Consider the following 24034-nt stretch of genomic DNA (forward strand, 5'->3'; position numbering starts at 1 on the left):
ACTAAGGACTATGGCTTCCTTGACACAGAAAGAGAATGCATTTGGGGAAAGAGACACAGAACCTATGTTTCTTTGAAATGGGCTAGTCTTCACAGGTATTTGTTTCTTACCCTCTGTATCTTTTTGTATGAATAAGATACTTTGTTTTCTAAAATGATTTTTTAATATTTGTTACATTTTTTATGTGCTCATTACGTATGTTCAGTCATCTTAGAACATAAATTCCCAATGGAGATATTGGGATTACCTGACATACAGAAATAGAGGTTTAGGGGCACCTGGGTGGCTCAGTTGGTTGAGCATCCAACTCTTGATTTCAGCTCAGGTCATGGTCTCGCGGTTCATGGGATCAAGCCCTGTGTCACGTTCTGTGCTGACAGTGCGGAGCCTGCTTGGGACTCTCTTTCCCTCTCTCTCTGTCCCTCCCCAACTCGTACTCTGTCTCTCTCTCAAAATAAATAAACATTAAAACAAAAAAAGAAATAGAGGTTTATGCTAAATTTACTGGTAAAATTAATAGCAGCAGTAAGTACAAATTCCCAAAATTTGCATGTTCAGGTCAACTCTCAGATGGCGCTGCTTGAGTTTACTTTGGAGTGTTACCGTATATTGTCTCTTACCCCGATGTTGGGACCTATGAAAAATGCTACGTATCGGAAACAGAATCTACAGCTTGATAGTTTCACACTCTTCTTGCACTCATATGATCAGAGTATTCGCTAGCTAGAGTTTTTTGCTTCAAGGATAGCACATTATTAATTCCATATTAAGTAACGTTTCCAGTTTTGGAATGTGTAGGGAAATCAACGACAGAGAAATATGAACAAAAATGTGAGGTTAAAAAAACATAAATCTTCAAGGTGCCATCAAGCTGTTAATGCTAGGGATAAATGGAGATCTTCAGTGATTTGATGCTGACATTGACCTTCCTTGACCTAATCTCCTATAGGTAAGAGGCAGCAAAACACAGAGGTTTAAGAGCCTGGCTCTGGAGAGTCTCTTTGGGCTCTTATCAAGTACTCATTAGCTGTGTGACTTTAAGCAAGTGTCATAACCTCTCTGTCTCACTTTCCACATCTGTAAAATGGGGATAACCACCATCTCCTATGGAACTGCCCTGAGAACTGCACGAGTGGCTGCTAGACAAGAAGGGCACTATTAGGTGTTTGATACACTAAAATAACTATGCTACGCCGTGACCCTCTCACATTATTTCTACTTTTCCATTTACAGGGCAGAGATGTTAATACAAAACAAAAGTGTCAGATGACACGTCACTCCTGGCAGACTACTGCCCATCTAGCGATGCCCATCTAAACATATCCCAGTGCCATGAGCAATGAGGTCATTTTTTTATTTTTCTTACCGCTTTAGCCAAGTAGCTGTCTGAATATTCCAGTTTTCTAAGTACATTTTGAAACTTGTGGCAGTCTAGAAAGAAGAAAATAACACCTATCATTAGCTTCAAAAATTCCCCAAGTAATGGAAAGTCCTCCCCAGAATTTCCCTGGCGGCAGATTAGATGTGCACAGAGACGACTCCATCCAGAGAAGATCAGTGGTTCCATCCTACACAGTACAATTTCCTGGTGTTTAGACAGTTCGCTTTGCACTAAAACTTGGCTTGCAAAGTCTTCATTTCCCTCAAAACTTATTTTCAAATTATAGGAAAATTGAAGGAATGTCTTACAGGTTTTTCTCCCACTCTGGTTAAAAAAAAATTTTTTTAAGTCATCTGAGTTTAAAAACTAAACACTCTAAAGGGGGATTTTGCCATAGGAAAAGTTTCATCATGTCGATTTAGGCTTTTCTGGAGACAACCTAAATTTAACTGTCATCTTTCCCTATGTGGCCATCTATACACTAGGTCAGTCTTGTGAAGTGATTCTGCCAAGAGCTGCACAGGTTCAAGGGCTTCCAGTTGGATTTAGAATAGGGAGAGATTTCACGCATGAAGGAGTCTCCATACAAAAAAAGAAAACAAACATCACCCAACTGGCAATGACACAGGTGCCAAGGAGAGAGATTCCAAAATAATCCATCAATTGGGTTTTCTCATTAAAAAAAAGAAAGAAAAAAGTCATATCAAAGGCTGGTAGTAGAAAGCATGAAGCAAACTTTCAAGAACCAGAATTCCTGGGGTGCCTGGGTAGCTCAGTTGGGTAAGTGTCTCTTGATCTCAGTTTAGGTCTTGATCTCAGAGTTGTGAGTTCAAGCCCCACGTCATGATGCCTACTTGAAAACAAAACAAAAAACCAGAATTCCTGATAAAGGCAGAGTATAAGTGGCACTTTTTTCTATGCCAGCCCTAAGGACATCTTGGGCCATACATTGGCCTAATGTAGTATGTTTGGAGGGAAGGTGAGAGATGGTAGGTAGATAGATTAGACAGAAAGATAATTAAATACATAAGTAGATATTATAACTTTTTAATTCAAAGCCCTAAGGGGTTTTATTTATGTTGTCTTTGGCTAATACAAAGCTATATGTACAGCTTCGAAGTACCTTAACTAAATCAGACTTCCTTGGGTTTCTTCAGCTCTTTGCTCTAGATCAACTCTACTGAGAATGCAAACTTCTGCTTTCTGGTTTTCTTTTCTAATAAAGATGTGACTTAACAACTGAGCGCTTCACCCTGACCACACACCCACAACAGGAGGGCTGTGTTTTGGGCATACGGCTGAGCGGACTGGTGAGTAGGCCAAAGGGAGCTGCTGTAAAGGACGTGCACCCGTAGCACCCCAAGGCAACCAGCAGCGATCCGAGATTTTTGAGGAAGCCAAGAACTTGAGTGGGAAAAGGGAATGAAGTCCCGATGCGACTCTCTCGGACGTCCTCTGTATAGAAATGGGAAGCTTGTAGATGATCTGCACTGCTTTTCCACGCATGACAAAGGTCGTACTGGAGGCTGCTGCTTGTCCGTTAAGAAGAAGAGAAGCCTCGGGCATTAAGAAGGTGGAGAACATCGGCCATGTCCCCTTTTGGCCTGGTGTCCGCCTAACAGGGAGCAGGCGGTCAGTCTCCACATCCCTGGTTTCTTGGTCTACACGCACATCCTCTTCTGCTCAGACTCTCCCGTGGCACCCTGCCTGCCCTGTGGTGGGTGGGAAACCAGAACCGACAGCAAATATGAGTCACCCGGCTAGAGGACCAAGCCTTCTGTAGGTCGAGAACCGAGTCCTTACTCCCACTCAGCAGCCAGGAGGAAAGGCTGCTCTGACCGCTCACGCAATGCCAGGAAAACCAGGAATCTCATGGCCCCGACAAGACCACCTCTGAAGATAAGGACATGTCGAGAACCGAACCGTGATCCAAGAACAGAGCCAGGGAAAGACCAAAAACAAACAAACAAACAACAACAAAAAACCCACGCTGATTCGAGTGGCCTAAAAGCCGTGTGCCATGACAACGCTTCTTAAAAGCAAATGGATTAGAAATGTTTCAAAAGGAACCACAGAGAATGCCTGCCACACAACAACCTAAACGCAGGAACTTCCAGTCTGTATTCTTGACTGAAGAAAGCAGAATGTGAAATGAGAGAAGACGACATCTGTACTTTCTAGTAGAAAGAACAGGACTGTAAACAACAAAACGATTTTCCTGGTTCCTTTTCAGATTTCTACACGTCATTCCTTGAGCCATGCAAACTGTCAAGAAAGTAGGTTATCTTAAAAAAAAAAAAAAAAAAAGTCCAAGGGGCTGCTCGACTTAGAATTCCCTGATCCCTCGGACACTCTGAGGAAGAACTTCCAGGGACACCACACTCAAAGCAAATCATTTGCTCTATTTGCGACGGAAGCTTGATGCAAAAGCATAATAGACTCACCTCAATTTTCCAGATGTTTAGGTTAGAAAGCAGATCCCAACAGAAATTTCCATTCTTATCCACTCCGCTGAACCCAAAGCCCGCTGCATTATTCACTGCATCAGCTATGGTTTTTAAAACAACACATTAGGATATGGAACAAAAGTCACGTTGCCGCTTTATAAGATATTAAATGTCTGTCTAGCTTTAAGTTTGAGAGAGAGGCAGTGGTCTCTCCTTTGGGAAAGAAACCAACACAATTTAAAGGACCTGGTACCATCATAAATCACAGAAACATCAGTGGTTCTTTGGTGGCCTTAACGTTCACGGACTCATTTTTATTCATTCGCTAGCATTTAGTGAGCACCTGCGAATAATAAGAAGGCACTAGACGCTCACAGAACACAAAAAAAAGAACACAAGAAAAGTAAAAATGAATCAGAACAAAGCAGCAAGGATTTAGTGACCAACTTGATAGAAGGGGAGACAGGGAAGAAGGTAAACACACATCTAAGCTCAGAAGCAGAGGCCAGAAGAAACCGAGGACCCAGGGGACTCAGGCCTGAGAGTTGTCATTCAAGATGGCACAACGTGAACTGACAGCGTTAGTTCTGAAAGAGAAACCGGAGCTCATTCTGGACACATTCAGGGTGACATGCCAGTAGGTTTCAGCCAGAGCTGCTGAGATACAGTTAGAAAAGCTCAGAACACAAGACAAAGAGCTGAGACAGAGAGACATGAACCTGGGGCCAGCAGCCACGGAGACCACACGTGGACCCCATTACCAAAGCGTCCTACCCACAAAGTCAGTCTGAGAAAACGCCCGTTTCCATCTTTATTTCACTTCACTGAACTGTAAGAAGATGTCCCCCTGTGGTGAGTGCAACATTTCTGATTCCTTAATTATGCGATTTTGTAATCAGATAGAGACCTGATGAAATCAACGTAGATGCCGATCAAGAGGCTGGTTTTCTCTTTTCACTTAGTTCAATTCTGTCAGACTATTTTCTTTAAAAAAAGAAACTTCAACACCCCGCCCCCCCAAAATAATAGTCCAGATAAAAAATGGGCAGAAGACACAGACATTTCTCCAAAGACAACATCTAGATGGCCAACAGACACATGGAAAGATGCTCAACATCACTCATCAGGGAAATGCAAATCAACACTATAATGAGATATCTATCACCTTATTACTTGTCAGAGCGGTTAAAAAACACAACAAACACCAAGAGTTGGCAAGGATGTGGAGAAAAAGGAATCCTCATAGACTCCTGGTGGGAATGCAAACTGGTGCAGCCACTGTGGAAAACAGTATGGAGCTTCCTTAAAAAGTTTAAAAAAAGGCCTACCCTATGATCCAGTAATTTCACTACTGAGTATTTACCCAAAAAATACAAGAATACTGCTTCAAAGAGATACAGCATTATTTACCATAGCCAAACTATGGACACAGTCCCAGTATTCATCATTGATGAATGGATAAAGATGCGATATGTGTGTATGTATACACACATACACACAATGGAATATGATTTATCCATAAAAATGAAACCTTGCCATTTGTAACAATATGGATAGAACTAGAGAGTATCATGCTAAGTGAAATAAGTCAGAGAAAGACAAATACCATATGACTTCGCTCATATGTGTTTAAAAAACAAAACAAATGAGCAAAGGGGGGAACAACACAAACCAAGAAACGTACTCTTACTTAACTCTGGAGAACAAACTGATGGTTACCAGAAGGGAGGTGCATAGGGGGATGGGTGAAAAAGGGTCTGGAGATTAAGGAGGGCACTTGCTGATGTACGGAAGTGTGGAATCACTATATCACACACCTGAAGCCAAATACAACACTGTATGTTAACTCTACTGAAGTTAAAATAAAAAATAAATCACAGCGCCGTCTTAAGATCTGGGGAGATCTTAGAAAAATCTTTCTTGTAGCTCTACTCATTCTTTTCTATAGCAGTTCAGGGCCAGCTCCGGAGTGACCTCTGAAGGGTTACTCTAAAGAAAAATAGCCCGTTCTATGTTCGTCTCCTTTCCTTTTGGCAGGGCTGATGACTGCTTTACCACCTCCAGGTTGGTCCTCTAGCTGGGTGACTATGTTTGGCTTCACTGGGAAATGATCTGGCTTCTTTTAGAAGGAGGGAAGAGAAGGACTGAGCGCTGATAGGTCATTCTCCCAAGCTGACTGGATGGATACTCAGCGGAGAAGGAGAAGAACAACAAAGCAAGGGTGTGCCAGTTAAGAAACGACTGGGTGTGCCAGTTTAAACGTGCGGGAAGACACTGAACGACAAGACAAAGAGAAGAGGGGCAGTTGGGGTCGGTGTTGGAGACTAAAACAAGGGCTGGGACCCGCAAGGCAGCCCCTCACTCAGCTCCTTCCCCCCCCTCCGGCCTCATCTAAAACGCAGATTAACAACTTCTTCTCTTTCTGGTTCTCGCTACCTTTCCAGGATTGTAGAAAGCTCTCTCTCTACAGGTGTTCTCAGTCAGTGTTCCTGGCGGTGCGAAGACAGTGGCAAGGGTGAGCTCCGGAGGCAGAGCCCCTGCCTTCCTGCCCCCCATCGAGCAACACCCTGAGCATATGGCCTCGGGAGAGTTGTCTGACATCTCGACACCCATTCCCTTGAGAGGAAATTGGCTAGAAGAATGGTATCGAATTTAAAGCCATGTGGAAAGACTTAAATGAGATATGAGTGAGCGCACAGCACGGTGCCTTGCCTGTGGGCGCTCAAGAAATGTTAGCTGTTACCACCGTGTCCGTCTTGCCCAGGCTTAGTGATGCTAACATTCTCATCACGCAGGTGGTCAACAATGCCAGACTCCAAATGCTAGAAGGAATTCTGATCCCACAGCCTGAGCGGCTACGAGCCACCCCGCCAAGATAAATGAAGGACCAGAAATAGCGACTCTCGGATGCTACGTCTCTATAGAGGATGGGGGGACCTACCGGGTCCCCCTAGTGCATTCCGCCTCCTCTTAACCGAAGACTTGTTTTTGTCTCCAAGCGGAGGGGGGTGCTAAATTCACCAGCCCCAAACTGGCTTTACTTGTATTGCCTACTGTATGATCATAGATAAGTTGGATACCCATATTTTGGAGGTCGTGATCCTTGGAACACAGCCTGGGCTGAAGTTGAGTCTCGCTAATTAGTACTAATTAGCAAGGGAAAAACAACCAGGATCGTACATGAAGCCCAAAGAAAACAGCTTTAATTATTTCACTGTAAACAGTAACGAGAAAACGAGGCTAACACGGTGCAGCTCAGCTGAGATCCATCAAGAGGCCAGCTTTAAGGATTAAATTTATAATCACGTATAATTAGTGCATCAATTATATGTAAATGATGTTTTAAGGAGCTGGATAAAACAATTACTTGGTAAAGCAGTTTAAGCATTCCCTGTTACACTCTTCATTGCTTCTTTATTCGTAACACAAAGGTTAATTTCAGACCAGCCCAAGCAATCTAAACTAACAAGGTTCAAATTGAGGCCATACAAATTAATGAAGTGTTTCTACTGAAGCTATCAAAACCAGATAAAGGGAAGAGGGTATAGAAAAGAGCCAAGTCCAAAGAAAAAGCTACCCACGGGAAAGACTACTTCTATACTCCCAGTATCTGGGGCACTCCCGAAAGGGCAGAATGACACCAGACACCCCGTTCCCTAGAACCCCCTCCCCACCCACAGCCCCACCAGCACAACCCACCTCGTGTTAGACTTTCCCTATGAGGCCACGGACTGGCCTTTCTTTCCTCCTAAAGCAGGAGCTCATTTAGTCCAGAAGCCAGCCCGTAAGCCCTAGGATACAGAATACGGGAGAGGGAAAAGTAGGGAGAGGAGAGAGAAAAGGAAAGTAAGTGAACAAGCAGAAGGCAGAAGAGGGCGTGAAAGAGTATTAGCTCTTCCTCTCTCACTCATTCTCTTACACGCCCACGTGCACACACACACACAGACACACCCGCAGGTTAGAGCAGAGTGAAGACATTAAGTAATTCACGTAGAAAACTAAGCCTGGTACTCCGAGCAGGGTTCACCATAGTATGCGTCACGCCTACCTACAAGAAATTCTCCTTCTCAAGTAACCAAACGACTACAGAAAGAGGAATAGGACTTTTGAAGCCCCAGCCCATATTCCTCGTCCCCTCTGTACTCCTCGCCTGGGGACAGCTCTCTCTGTGTCCTGCCTGGATGGGGTGCGCAATTCTGTGCCCACACGACGAACCATCTTGACCACAGACCAGAGCTCTTGTTCCCCCTTTGCGTTCCCCCGAGCACAGCACCCGGTCCTCGAGAAAAACTCCCTGAAGTAACCAAATAGGACAGACACAATTTCCCATGCTGCAAACTTGTTTAAGAGCCTTAAGTCAGATCTTTCTGGCCAAGTATTACATCAATACTGCACCGGACTGAATTATCCCTGAACATCTCGACCTATGAAAATCATGTAGACCAGGGGCCAGGGAGAGGGAGGAATGAGGAGAATATTACTTTTTCTAACGGGTACAGCATTCCTGTCTGGGGTGACGGAAAACGTCCTGGAGACAGATGGTGGTGATGGTCGCCCAACACCGTGTATTTACTTAATTCCAGTCTATTGGACGCATAGAGATGGTTAAAATGATAAATTCTACGTTATGTCTATTTTACCACAAAAAATAAAAATTCAGTAGCTACCAGCTTTAATTTGGAGATAAAAACTTGGGAGCATGAAATGAGAAAAAAGGAACTCAATTAAGTGCTATGCCTTCACTCACGGAATATGGGCGAAGCACCAGGCACTGAGTTTAATCATCTGTTTCGCTTAATAAACCAAATCACCGCTCCCTGACATCAAGCCCCAGGTCACCCTCAGCTAAGAAGTCAAATTTCCATTCCTGAAAGGGTTCCAAATGTGAACTAGACACAGCTGCCGTGCCTTATCAAAATCCCTTACCACGCCTGGTAAGTAAATAGAAGGACTCACGGCTCACTCCAGCAAAGCTTTAAACTTTTCCAGTCTAAAAGTGTTTGAAAGGAAAGAGAGAAAAATCAAAGTAAGTTGAATTTTCTACCTTAAAAAAAAAAAAATCACTTGAAAAAAATCTTAACCAACAGTTAAAGCAGCATAACCTCAATCAGCACGTGCATTGGTAAATTATTCAAGCATGTATCCCGTATTATGTACAACCCAGAAAAATGGCCCGATGACCAGCTCATTCTGGAATTTTTCCCTAACTTTCCGCCGTACTGAAGGCCAGTTCTGACTGGTGGAGGAAGCTTCCAGATTTGGACATCTGTTAATAGCATTGAGTTTAAACGAGAGGCAGGATTGCTTTTCTCTTATCATGGGTGATTGAGTTTATGGATGGCAGGAGACAGAAGTGCTGCGCGATAAAATACAAAACGATACTGGCTCAGCCACCCCCATTACGTATTGAACTCTGTTTTGATTAGGTGATCCCAAATGCTGTTCTGTCATGCAGGGCCATTCCATCGAACGTACCTAACGTCCAGGCAAAGTAATACTTGGGCTTCGAGGCTTGCATGACGATATACAAGTAGCACAGTCGAGTCAGAAAGTTCGCTTTATGAACAAACCAGTCATCAACCAGGCAGGTGACAGGGAAGGTCTTCGTGAGTGTCAAAAACAGAAGGAGAGACACCAAGGTCATGTACAACTTGCGGATCACAGCTCCCTGAAAATGTGGAAAAGAATCGGTGTAACCATTCAAGATTCCAGTATGAAGAAAAACAATTTGAGCAAGGGCACATTAAGAACAAAGCTGTTCCAAGAGCCGCTTTGGCAACAGGCCCTAGAAGGAGAGGCACGCCTAGGACACAAATTGGATGCTGGGCATATGGGCTACAAGTGAAGAAAGAACATACCTCTGACCTTTGAGGATTGAATGTATCTAAAATGGAAGACAATGATTACCAGCACATTCTACCAATAAAAGGTAGGCGTCTTATTACCCAAAACATAAGGGAAATAACATTATAGGGTGGCAATCTTCCATCAGAAAGAACCATTTTGCTTGTCTTCCACTTCTGTCACCAGCAGAGCCGAGGAAATGGGTTTCAGTCACCACAAGGACAGAGGCTTAGTTAGGAAGGATTCTGTGCCAGTTTTCAAGGGCCTGAGCCAGGACGTGAGCAGGTAATGGAAAGCTTTAGGAAGCCTTCCAGGATGGTTTACATGTGGTCTGCTCTGGCCTTGAGATGTGCTAGTGGTTTTTTGGCTTTTTTGACGTTTATTTATTTTTGAGAGACGGAGAGCACGAGCGGGGGAGGGGCAGAGAGAGAGAGGGAGACCCAGAATCCGAAGCGGGCTCCAGGCTCTGGGCTGTCAGCACAGAGCCCGATGCGGGGCTCAAACTCAAAAACCGTGAGATCATGACCTGAGCCGAAGTCGGTCGCTTAACCGACTGAGCCATCCAGGCGCCCCATGATGTGCTAGTGTTTTAAATGCCTCTGGACCAAGTGATTTCTGCTCAGTTTCCCTGACATTCCAGGCAATGTCAATGAACATCAATGAACATTCTGGTTCCCAACTTAAAAAAAAAAGAAAAACAAAAGGGGGCCACTTTCTCTTTGTAATATGGGGACAGCAGGACGGCAACAGCACCTCCCTCAGCTTGAGGGTTAGGTGAGTGAGTGTCTGCAAGGCATCCAACGGCGCCTGGCTCCCAGTCGAGTGCACGCCACGCTTAGCCACGATGATGCCAACACACTGGGGAAGCACCAGCTCGTGAGGGCCACCCTCTCCCACCGATGTGTCTTCAGCCAAAATACCACCTCCCTGCTTCATGCTCTCCGTGCACAAACATGCAAGAGGCTCCCTGGAGAGTGATGTTAAGACTCTCTGAGAATATCCTCTACGAGCACGTGCAACATAAAAGCACTACTGTGCCAGACCCTGCCAAGAAACACCCGCGGGCACCCTGATGTCTCGTGGCCACGGTGACCTCACTGCTATGTTGTTTCGATGCCGCAGCGAGAGCGGAGACAGTGGACGGACCATAAACTGTCAAAGACCGGATAGCACCGAAACTCTCTGAAAACGCATGCTCCAGAAGTCACTTAAATTTTCAAATAATTAACTCTGCCTACGTTGTAGCATTTACAAAATATTTAACTCCAATCTCCCGGTTTTCTCCTCTTTCCAACGTTCCCTATTCCTTCAGCTAATTACAAACGTCCCTTAAATACAGGCCATGTGATCTGAATAAATGCAGCGTTTTTGTAAAGTTCAAGAAGCGATCCTATTGTTGACCACTTTGAAATGAGCAAAATGCAAATTAAAATGAAAGTATTTTTTAAAAAGCCATCTTAAACTCTCTCGAAGTCAACAAAACCAAGCTTTAAGCGTGCCCACGTAAAATTGGTTTCCCACATAAGAAGTGGGCTCTGAAATAAAAATCGCATTTATTCTGGTTCCCACCCCTTCCCATCCCCCCTTTCCCGATATTATCTTTGGGCTGGATATGAATTTCTATCCCTAAAGACAAAACACTCATAAATCCGAACGTGTTAACTAGCACAGGGCTGAGCACACTGTAAGCATTAAATATTGGCTGACTGACTAATGGACGAATTGCCTTAATATTTCCAGCCAATGAGCTCCTCTGTGCAATAAACATGTGGTGTTTCAACATGGAAAACTGCTGTAAATAAATACCAATACTGGTATTTTCAGTGCATAGGGGTGGTGGTGGGGGGCGGTTATTGGCCACGCTTTTTGGTGAACTGTTTGGCTTTTTAATTAGAACAATTACCAGTGAGAGTCAGCCCTGGAAGCAGAGCTCTATCTTTCTGGAGCTCTGCGTAAACACTCTCTGCGTAAACACTCTAAAAACTTACAGTGGGAGAAGGCTCTGGCAGGCTCTGGAAACCTCTCTGCTTCCAGTTCACTTCCAGCAACTTCATGTGCGTATGTCTCCCCTCAATAAAGGCTATGTAATCCTTGAAATTGTTGCAAGGGCCAGCTATGACACTCATGAAGTTGAGAAGATAGCTTAAGTATTGCAAAAAGGAGGGCTTTACCCTGTGAAAATAAACAACAAGTTGAAGTCTCCGGTCTTTGTATTTTTCTTTTAGATCCGCAAGTAGGCCAATCCTAAACACAGGGGTTGTCTTTGTAGATTACCAGACGTGAGGTGGTCTTTCTGGGTTCCGTTTCTCTAAAAATCCACCCAAGCTAGAAACCTGGTTTGAAAGGGCAGGTTAAATCGGGGAGTGGCTCGGGGAAGGCGCAGCGCTCCGTGCCGCCCTCTGCTGGCCGGCTGCGGCTATGGACATGGAGGGTGAGGTCCAGGGTAAAGGAGGCTCTGAGGCTGGGAAATGAGCTTTCTCATCACCCTTGGTCGCCTAACAAGAGAAAAAGGAAGGTAATAAACATAAGGCAGGGTGGGAACCTGACCTAACGTTAGCTGCTCGAGATGCACTGAAATGGGAAAACTCCCTCCCGACTGCCAAAATAAATACAAAACAAATGATGGGTGGAACCAGTTTCCACTAGAAGAGGACACACAAAACCACCCCTGCGCAGCCTCTTGTCTTCTCTGGCATCCAGGCACGAGGTCCTGAACAACAGACAGAAGTAGCGGCAGGAAACAATTCTGTAGAGACCAGTTCTGGGTAGTGTTTTAATGGCATTTAAAAGGGCACGATGGTATCGTGGGGACAAGGCTCCCTAAAATGCCCCTGGTAACCCGTCACTGGAATATACCCTACAGCACTTACGCCCTCGTAACACTGACCGAAGAGTTGGATTCATTAGTCTCTTGCGATGGGTCTCCATTTCTTCCAAGTCCCGATCCCTTCGTGTGAAAATGGGGCCCTCCGTCTCCTGACCACCCAGGACCCTCTCTTCCTTACCCTGCCTCCTACAAGTCTCTGGCAGGAACCCTCCACCACCATGGCTGCACCACCTTCCCCGATGTGCTACGCCACGGGCTCTTTCCACTCCCCATCAATGCTACGCTCCTCCGTTAGTCTCCCTTCCTCTCCAACACCCACACCAGCCACAATCTGTCTTCAGCCTGCTTTCCTGCCACCTGCCTCCCATCCCCCGGCCCCCAGTCCTCTGTCCAGCCCTTTGAGTCCGTTTCGTACCAGCATTTAATCCTACTGACGGGCACCGACAACTCTTTCTTGAGGACCCTCTGACACACGCCCCGTAAAAATAACTCGGTAATAACGGACATAACAACCTCCGTGAAGGAGAATCTTGCAAAACAAACAAAACTACAGATCCATTTACTCTCCGGCCCAGCAACCCCGCTTCCGGGAATCTGTCCCACCATTATACCCAAACTTGTTTAAAATGACCAAGGAACAGGGTCATGCATCACTGACTTGTAAAAGCCACAGACTGACAGACAACCCCAAGTATCCATCAACAGCAGATTCATTAAACAGACAATATTACCTCCATATAATGCAGTGAATATGCAGATACTGAAAAGAGGGGGTTTCTGGACACTGATACACCAAGGCCTAGAGAACATACTGTGAAAACTTACTTCACAGCAAGTCGATGTTGCTCAGCAGAGAGGTCTTCAGCTCTTCGACCTAATCCTATAAAAAAGAAAAAAGTTAGAAAGAAGATGTGTGAAGCAGATAACTCATTCTAAAAGAGGCTTACAAAATTCATTTGAAGAAAGTGATTTATCTCATATTTCACTAATTTTGCTTCAGAAATCATAAAAGGGTCCTCCTTTTCTTTTTTTTTTTTTTTAATGTCCCGGATTCAAGAGCTACCCACAAATACGTGTGTGAGGAGGAAAGTCTCTATATGTTCTTGTGAAGAGGGGAGGATTCAGGGACTACTATTGAATCTGCAGTCTGTCATAGATCCCAAAGAAGCCCCCACATCTCCTCCACTCCTTGCCAAAGTGCCTCTGGTTTCACTGCTACATGAGAGACAGAAGCCGGCCTTTGCTGCCCACACCAGCTTAAGTACCTCCCTGAGTGCACTGGGTGCAGACACCCAGTATTGGCTGAGAACACAGGTGTGGAATGGGGAAAGGAACAGGGGACTTTCCTCTTCCAAAAAACAGGAAATGGAAGCCTGAATGCGGGGAAAACACAGAAGAATTATCAGGTGATTATTCTTTTAAAACTCATCCAAAAAAAAAAAAAAATTAAAAAAAAAAAGGGGCGCCTGGGTGGCGCAGTCTTAACGGTTAAGCGTCCGACTTCAGCCAGGTCACGATCTCACGGTCCGTGAGTTCGAGCCCCGCGTCAGGCTCTGGGCTGATGGCTCGGAGCCTGGAGCCTGTTTCTGATTCTGTGTCTCCCTCTCTCTCTGCCCCTCCCCCATCCATGCTCTGTCTCTCTCTGTCCCAAAAATAAATAAACGTGGAAAAAAAAAATTAAAAAAAAAAAAAAAACTCATCCAGGGGCGCCTGGGTGAGTCAGTCGGTTAAGCATCCAACTTCGGCTCAGGTCACGGTCTCACGGTTCATGGGTTCGAGCCCCGCGTCGGGCTCTGCGCTGACAGCTCAGGGCCTGGAGCCTGCTTTAGATTCTGTGCCTCCCTCTCTCTTTGCCCTTCCCCTGCTCGTGTTCTGTCTCTGTCTCTCTCAAAAATAAATAAACATTACGAAGAATTTTTAATAAAATAAAATTCATCCATGCCAGAAAATCACCTTAGTGCTTCTCATAAAATTTAGATGTTAACTTATACTCAAACTGAAGTGTCATAAGTTGACTTTAAAACTGTATATTCAACTAAGACTGATTATGATCACCGATCACAGAGACAATTCAGAAACATGTCTAAAGGCAGGCAGAGTGTTTCTGAATTTTACTTGTTCCTCCCGTGCACAAGAAAAAAAGAAACGGCAAACAAACATCTTGCTGCATATAAGGGTTGTTCCAGAAAATCGGGTATACTGAGAATGCTTTAAGTAGTAAATGTAGGCAAAAAGCCTATTTAAAAAAAAAAAAAAAAAAGGCAGTATTTAAAAAAAAAAAATCACACTTTCTTCTAAGATCTCAACAATACATCTCTGGCAATCCTAGAAATTAAATTGATTTTAGTTACTAGTTTATGGTGCTAATATTAGTCTATAACCACTACCAAGTAGACTTTTAGGTACAAAAACATTCAGCAACTCACCCCCGTTTGCCCAGGACTTACCCAGTTTGGGTCCTAAAAGTCTCATGTCCTGGGAAAGCACTCAGTCCTGGGCAAACCAGGACAGATGGTCTCCCTAGAAAGACCCCATCCTTGGTATGAAATTAACCAGTTCTCTACACAGTGATTAAATTGCCAAGTATGAACTCGGAATACCCAGGGTCAAAATGAAATTAAATCGGTTCCCAAGCTTTAAAGAAAAGTAAGACTAGCTGACAGAGATTGTAAATCTACTCAACCTGTTGGCACATAAAGAAGCTTCAACCGTCCGAAAGCATTTGCCAGAGCAGTAAAATCCGTAGAATATACTTTTACTAATTGCACCTGACACCTCTTAAGCCCATATTAAAATCTTCCACCCGGCTGAAAGTGCTGTACTCATCCCCTGGAACCAGGTTTTAATCATGTAAATCACACTTTCTTGGCCATTTGCAGGAAGGGCATGAGCAAAGAAAATGTTCAGTTTTATACAAACAGAAGGTTCTTCCTTCTTCTAGGACAAGGGTCACGCTAATCTCATTAGATAATTTTCCAAGCCAAGCAAAAACAAAAACACTAAGCTAACAAAACAAATCCAGCATGAAAAACGATTAGCCAAGGGCACCTGGGTGGCTCAGTTGGTTGAGCGCCCGACTTTGGTTCAGCTCATGGTCTTACGGGTTTGTGAGTTCGAGCTCTGCGTCGGGCTCTGTGCTGACGGCTCAGAACCTGGAGCCTGTTTCGGGTTCTGTGTCTCCCCCTCTCTCTGCCTGCCCCCCCCCACCACTCGCTCTCGCGCTCTCTCTCTCTCAAAAAGTAAATAAACATTTTTAAAAAAAGATTAATCAGCCAATACTATTTTTTATTACCTTATGAGCACCTCAGATTAAACCAAAGAAAAAATCAACAGATTTAGAAATGAAGGGCAGAGCACACCATACATTTAAAATGTGGTATAAACAAAAAAAACCCTTCTCGGTATAAAGACTTCAGCAAATGTAGACGGCAGATTCAGCAGGAAAAGTGGTAAATAATAGCTGAGAAAGTAAAAAGCTTTGATTAAAGAAGTTTGCAAATTTCTGACAAGTTACAATAAGATCTGGACTGTGGATATAGTCTAAACGAAGGTCTCTGTCAGGCTCACTCTCAGAACCAAAAGGAGAGTTCTTCTCACCATCATGAACTTGGAATGCCAAGGTCGTGATCTTCTGTGTGACAATCATCAGAGGCCTAAAAGGAAGACAGAAGATAATCCATTGGCAGAAGGGCCACTAGAAGAAACTTTCATTCTATTTCCCTGAATGGTGGTGTTTTATCCCGAAGGTTATTCGATAAAATACGAACACACTGGATTTGAAAAACACATTTTTATTTCCTTTCCAAATCACTTTAAGTAAGTAGATACTACAACACGGAACGAGATCACACCAGAAAGCCTCTCTTGCACTGTTACTCAAAGCCTTGAGTTTCAGTACTGGCACCGACTACACTGTCTGGAACTCGTTAAAAATGCAGACTCGTACACTTCGTTCCGGAACCAGAGAATGGAAACCTGCATCTTACCAAGATCTCCAGGGAACTCAGATGCACAGTAACATATGAGCAGTATCAGTTTGGGGGATACCTAAATCCAGCGCCCTGCTTCCGCCTGGATGAGGTACATATTCTGGCTTCTTCATTCTAGTATCTTCTACCATGTGTTGTTCTAGTAAAGGCAATTCTTGCACGTACTTTTTCCGTAGTAAAAGATTCATTTGTAAAACGCAGCCACCTGTCCATAAACCGTTTAGTGACCAAAAATAACACCAATCCTAATCTGAAAAAAGACCTCAAATAAAAACTTGCCTAAGAAGTGGCATCATGTCAACAAGGATGCCAAGATAATTCAATAGAGGCAAGAACAATCTTCTTAAATAGTGATGGCACAACTAGTCACATAAAAAAAGATACAAAAGTAATTAAAACTGCATCGAATACCTAAATGCAGGCTAAAACCATAAATCTCTTAGAAGGAAACACAGGCATAAATCTTTATGACCTTAGATTGGGTGACGGTTTCTTTTTTTTTAATAATTTTTTGAGACAGAGAGAGACAGAGCGTGAGCAGGGGACGGGCAGAGAGAGAGGGAGACAGAATCCAAAACGGTTGCCAGGCTCCAGCTGTCAGCACAGAGCCTGGCGCGAGGCTCAAACTCATGAACCAGGAAATCATGACCTGAGCCGAAGTCAGATGCTTAACCGACTGGGCCACCCAGGTGCCCCTTGGTGATGGTTTCTTAAATGCAACGCCAATAATCTGTAACTTCACAGGTAACAAAAGAAAATTATAGATTAAATGGATATCATTAAAACTTAAAATCCTGTGCTTCAAATGACACACACCATCAAGAAAGTGAGAAGACAGTTCACAGAATGTGCTGAATACATATGTAAATCACACATCTGATAAGGGACTTGGCACTAGAATATATAAAGAACTCTTACAACTCAATAAGAATAAGACGGTAATATAATTTAAAAATGGCCAAAGGATCTGCATGGACATTTCTCTAGAAAGGATATACAAATAGTAAGAAGTTGCTCTGGCCGAGGTATAAGCAGATGAAAAGATGCTCAACAATAATCAGCCATCAAAGAAATGCAAATCAAATCATGTACCCCTTCTCAACCACCAGGATGACTAGAATCAAAAAGACAGATAACAAGTATTGGCCAGGAGCTGGAGAACCCTCACACACTGCCAGTGGGAATATTAAATGGTACCTGCTACTTTATTTTTTATTTTTAATGTTTATTTATTTTTGAGACAGAGACAGACTGTGAGCAGGGGAGGGGCCGAGTGAGAGGGAGACACAGAATCCGAAGCAGGCTCCAGGCTCTGAGCTGTCAGCACAGAGCCCGATGCGGGGCTCGAACTCACAAACCATGAGATCATGACCTGAACCAAGGTCGGACGCTTAACTGACTGAGCCACCCAGGCACCCTGGTATAAGCTACTTGAGAGAGTCTGGCAGTTTCTCAAAAGGTTAAACATAGAATCACCATATAACCAAGCAATCCCACTCCTAGGAACATACCCATGAAAAATAAAAATACACTTACACAAAAACTTGTGCACACATGTTCAGAGCAACATTATTCGTAATAGCCCAAAGGGAAATAACCCAAATGTCCACCAACTGATGAATGAGTAAATGAAATGTGGTATGTCTACACAATGGAGTATTATTCAGCAATAAAAACAGTGAAGTCCTGACACATGCTATAATACAAATGGTCCTTAAAAACATTATGCTAAATGAAAGAAGCCAAACACAAAAGTCACATATTGCACGGTTCCACTGACATGAAATACCTAGGAAAGGCAAATCCATAGAGAAAGGAAGTGTTGCCCAAGGCTGGGGCAGTTGGGAGGAAATGCATACCGGTTTCTCTGGGAGGGTGATGAAAATGTCATATAATTAATTATGGTAATGGTTGCACTCTGTAAGTCTACTCTGTGAATACATTCAAAATCACTCAATTGTATTCTTCAAATTTTTTTTTAATCTTTAATTTTCTAAAGTTTATTTATTTATTTTGGAGAAGGTGTGCATGGGAGGGGCAGAGAGAGAGAGGCAGAAAGAGAGAATCCCAAGCAGGCTCCACACTGTCAGCGCTGGGCTCAGACCCAAATGGTGAGATCATGACCTGAGCTGAAATCAAGAGTCGGACGCTTAACTGACCGAGCCAGGCAGGCATCCCTGAATCGTACTCTTGAAATGAGTGAACTGTAGGATATGTGAATTAGATCTCACCAAGAGGAAGTGGAGTTAGAATCCTCCCACATACTCACTCTTCTATGCATGTAAGGAGGAGTGCCATATGCTCTTGCTCAGAAGCCTTCCTGTCTCAACATTTTTCATTGATCCATTTATTTAAACTTATGAGTAGATGAGATGCCAAATTCAGAATGCCCAAGTTATGAGATTTGAGAGTCAAATCCGTAAAGTTACTGACTTAAAAGATGAAACTCAAATACCATCCATGTTGTATTTCAGTCAAAACCTAAAATAGTCCAAGACATGTCGATGATGATTGGAACTCATGCTTACTTTTTGCAAAAATGCAAAACGCGGCACACACGAGCAACTACAAGTACAGGATGGACGCAAAAAGGCTCCCTGATGCAGCCAACGAACTTCCGCAGAACAACGAGGCCTTAAAACTTGAGTTGTACTCAGATTTTCCACCGCTGAGAAGTGCGCCTTGTGCTGGGGTTTGCACGCACTCACCAGTAGCAGGCGCTGCACTTGCATCCATGGGAACCATCCGGTCAATCTGAAATCAAGGTTTGAGTCCAGCGTGGTGGAGGCAGGGCCATTTCTCTTTTGTCCGATAACATTTTTCATGATTAAGAAATAAAAAAGATAAACAGGCCAACTTCTGGGGAAGATGCTAAAATACGAGGATCCTAAGCTCACCTCATCCCATGGATACAGCCAGACAACAGCCACATCGGTGTAGAGAACCCAAACAAGGACCTGAAGACTGACAGAACAGGGTCACCACAGCTAAACGGAGAGAAGAGGCCACACTGAAAAGAGTAGGAAGTGTGCAAACACGGCTGGGAACCAAACTGACCCATGAGACTGTCTGTGGGAAGGAGGGTCCCTGCAAGCATGGAGAGGAGCAGACCCAACACCAGGCACCAGGAAAATAAATCCCCCTCACATTTTGCTTTGAAAACCACAGTGGCTTGGGGCGCCTGGGTGGCGCAGTCGGTTAAGCGTCCGACTTCAGCCAGGTCACGATCTCGCGGTCCGGGAGTTCGAGCCCCGCGTCGGGCTCTGGGCTGATGGCTCAGAGCCTGGAGCCTGTTTCCGATTCTGTGTCTCCCTCTCTCTCTGCCCCTCCCCCGTTCATGCTCTGTCTCTCTCTGTCCCAAAAATAAATAAAAACATTGAGAAAAAAAAAAAACTTTAAAAAAAAAGAAAACCACAGTGGCTTAACGCCAGCAGTCCTTAAAACCAGCGGCACGTAACACCTAGAACCTTAAAAACCGGCAGGCTCAGCTCTGGGACAGCTGGAGCTTGATAGGAAACGGAGTCCTGGACCCTAAAGAGACAGCATGACAAACAGGCCTGCTGAGATACAGCACAGAAGCAGCAATTTGAAAAATACCTGGGGTATACTGTGGTATACAGGAAGGAGATTTACTAATCTCAGAGCGTGTGCTCGAGAGGCAGGGATCTTTAGGAGTCTTCTCCAGACACAAAACAGCTGGTGGGCGCCATTTCTCTCCCCTACATCCCTGCCTAAATAGGACACCTGTGGGAACCGGCTCAAACACTCTCCAATTAGCTTGATAATACCGCACAACCCCCACTCTCCTGCCCCATCTAATCTGCCCTTGGCAGGAGTCCATCCAAAGCAGCACCACAAGCTGGCATTGTGCAAGCAACTGCCACACGGGCCAGCGCCACTCTAAGTGACTCCTGCCTTGGGGAGGCAGGTAGAAGAAGATAACCACACACACCAGTTAGACTCTGGCCCCGGCAGTGGGCTGGGGCAGACATCGGGTCTGACTGCAGACCCCACACACCAACTAGAGCCTGTCAGGGGACAAAACAGGAAGAGCACCCTGCAGTTCAGTGTGACCACAGCTCTGAAAAATTCAAGCCCGAGGTAGCCCAACTGGCCCATTAGACACACAGGGACCAAATCCTGCCCACAACGGGCAAAGAGAGCCATTGCAGACAACTGGTCTGAAGGCAAATGCAGCTCAGTCACAACAATAGGGTGCACTCAACACACAGAGGAAGCAAAACCATAAAGCACCAGGTTCTGGTGAACATGGGACACTGCACTGTAGGGCACTAAGGGACCCCTTCCTTCATAATGCCACTGCTTTCAACAGCAGGAGACACTGCTGACTTTCCTAACACAGAGAAACAGACACAGAGAGTTAGACAAAATGAGACAGAGGACTATGTTCCAAATGAAAGAACAGGACAAAAATCACAGCCAGAGAGCCAAATGAAACAGAGGTAAGTAATATGCCTGAGAGAGAACTTAAAGTAATGTTCATAAAGCTACTCATGGGACTGGAGAGAAGAGTGGAGGATCTCAGTGATATGTTCAACAAAGCGAAAACATAAAAATGAGCCAATCAGAGATAAAGAACTCAGTAACTAAAATTTATACAGGAAGGAATAAATAGTAGACTAGACTAGAGAAAGCAGAAGAATGGGTCAGTGAACTGGAGGACAGAGTAATGGAAGCAATCAAGCTGAACAGGAGAGAGAAAAAAGAATAATAAAAAATAAGAACAGACTAAGGGAACTCAGTGACACCATAAAACATAAAAACACTCACATTATAGGGGTCCTGGAAGGAGAAGAAAGAGAAGAGGGGGAAGAAAATTTATGTCAAGAAATACTAGGTGAAAACTTTCCTAATCTGGGAAAGGAAACAGAACTCCAAATCCAGGAGGCCAGAGAGCACCACCCAAAAATCAACCCAAGGAGGTCCACACCAAGACATTAAAAATTAAAATGGCAAAACAGAGTGGTAAAGAGAAACATTTTACAACAGCAAAGGAAAATTATTACATACACAGAAACCCCACAAGGCTATCAACAGATTTTTCAGCAGAAACTTTGCAGGCCAGAAGGGAGTAGTACAATATATTCAAATGCTGCAAGGAAAAAATCTGCGGTTAAAAATACTCCATCCAGCAAGGTTATCATTCATAATAGAAGGAGAGAGAAAGAATTCCACAGATAACATCAATAAAATTGATAAACCATTAGCCAGACTCATCAAAAAAGAAAGAGAATTCAAATAAACAAAATCAGAATTGAAAGAGAAGAAATAACAACCAACGCCACAGAAATACAAAGGACCAAAACAGAATATTATGAAAAATCATATGTCAACAAAATGGACAACTTAGAAGAAATGGATAAATTACTAGAAACATACAACCTCCCAAAAATGAATCAGGAAGAAATAGGAATTTTGAACAGACCAATTACCAACAATAAAATTGAATCTCAAGTCCAGGACCAGACAGCTTCATAGGTTAATTCCACCAAAGATTTAAAGAAGAGTTAATACCTATTATTCTCAAATAATCCAAAAAAATACAAGAGGAAAGAAAACTTCCAAATTTCCTCTATGAGGCCTGCACTACCTTGATACCAAAATCAGATAAAGTCACTACAAACAAAGAAAAAAAAAAAAAGACACTACAAAAAAAAAGAGAACTACAGGCCAATATCTCTGATAAACATAGATGCAAAAAGCCTCAACAAAATATTAGCAAACTACATCCAACAACATGTTAAAAAAATCATTTACCACAATCAAGTGGCATTTATTCCCAGAATGCAAGGGTAGTTCAATACTCACAAATCCATCAGATCAATAAGAGGATAAAAATCATGTGATCGTTTCAAGATGCAGAAAAAACATTTCACAGAGTACTATATCCATTCATGATAAAAACTCTTAAACAAAGTAGGCTAAGAGGGAACGTACCTCAACATAATAAAGGCCATATATAAAAAACCCACAACTAACATCATATTCAATGGTGAAAAACCGAGTTTTCCCCCTAAGATCAGGAACAAGACATGGATGTCCACAAAAGTGTCCTACCACTTTTATTCAACATAATACAGAAGGTCCCAGCCACAGCAATCAGACAAAAAAAAAAAAAAAAAAGGAATAAAAGGCATATAAACCGGTAATGAAGATGTAAAACTTCCACTATTTGCATATGACATGATACCATATATAGAAAACTTGAAAGAGTCTACCAAAAAACTATTTGAACTAATAAGGAAATTCAGGAAGATTGCAGGATCCAAAATCAATGTACAGAAATCTGTTGCATTTCTATACACTAATAATGAAGTAGCAGAAAGAAAATTTAAAAATACAATCCCATTTACAACTGCACCAAAAATAACAGAATACCTAGGAAGAAATTAACCAAGCAGGTGAAAGACCTGTGCTTTATAAACTATAAAATATTAATGAAAGAAATTGAAGACAACAGAAACACATGGAAAAATATTCCATGCTCACAGACTGGAAGAACAAATATTGGTAAAATGTCTATACTATCCAAAGCAATCCAGAGATTTACTGTACTCCCTATCAAAATACCAACATTTTTTACAGAAATAGAATAAAGAACCCTAAAATTTGTATGGAACCACAAAAGGACCTAAATTTCAAAAAGAAATCTTGAAAAAAGAAAAAGCTGGAGGTATCACTATTCTAGACTTCAAGTTATATTACTAAGCTGTAATAATCAAAACAGTATGGTACTGCCACAAAAATAGACACATATTTCAATAGAACACAAAGGAGCCCAGAAGAAACCCGCAACTTTATGTTCAATTAATCTTTGACAAAAGAAGAAAGAATACGCAATGGGAAAAAGTCTCTTCAGCAAGTGGTGTTGGGAAAACTGGAAAGCTACATCCAAAAGAATGACACTGGACCATTTTCTCACATCATACACACAAATAAACTCAAAATGGATTAAAGACCTAAATATGAGACCCAAAACCATCAAAATCCTAGAAGAGAGTACAGGCAGTAATTTCTCTGACATTGGCTGTGACATTTTTCTAGATAGATCTCCTGAGACAAGGGAAACAAAAGCAAAAATAAACTAGTGGGACTATATCAAAATAAAAAGCTTCTTCACAGCGAAGGAAACAATCACCAAAACTAAAAGACAACCTACAGAATGGCAGAGAATATTTTCAAATGACATATCCAATAAAGGGTTAATATCCAAAACGTATAGAGAACGGATACAACGCCACACCCAAAAAACAAATAACCCAATTAAAAAATGGGCAAAAGACACGAACAGACATTTCTCCACAGAAGACGTGCAGATGGCCAACAGACACATAAAATGATGCTCAAAATCACTCATCATCAGGGAAATGCAAATCAAAACCACAATGAAATATCACTTCACACTTATGAACATGGCTAAAATCCAAAACACAAGAAATAACAAGTGTTGCCGAGGATGTGAAAAAAAAAAAAAGGAACCCTAGTGCACTATCGGTGGGAATGCAAACTGGTGCAGCCACTGTGG

The 24034-nt window shown here is 43.1% G+C and overlaps 1 protein-coding gene across 2 annotated transcripts in view; it reads right to left on the reverse strand.

The window, feature by feature from the left end:
• Positions 1–24034, reverse strand: part of MBOAT1 (membrane bound O-acyltransferase domain containing 1) — a 106008-nt gene that overhangs the window by 9609 nt on the left and 72365 nt on the right. For both annotated transcript variants that reach the window (XM_047101374.1, XM_047101375.1), the window contains exons 5-10: positions 16097–16152; positions 13325–13379; positions 11661–11844; positions 9304–9496; positions 3826–3929; positions 1367–1431 (exon numbers count right to left, since the gene is read on the reverse strand). In XM_047101374.1, the coding sequence (XP_046957330.1) occupies positions 1367–1431; positions 3826–3929; positions 9304–9496; positions 11661–11844; positions 13325–13379; positions 16097–16152 (657 nt within the window). The remainder of the gene's footprint in view (positions 1–1366; positions 1432–3825; positions 3930–9303; positions 9497–11660; positions 11845–13324; positions 13380–16096; positions 16153–24034) is intronic.

This window comes from Lynx rufus, unplaced genomic scaffold, assembly GCF_022079265.1.
Source record: "Lynx rufus isolate CCGP_SWC_20201006 ecotype Redwood Valley unplaced genomic scaffold, mLynRuf1.p SCAF_6, whole genome shotgun sequence".
Taxonomy (NCBI): Eukaryota; Metazoa; Chordata; class Mammalia; order Carnivora; family Felidae; genus Lynx; species Lynx rufus.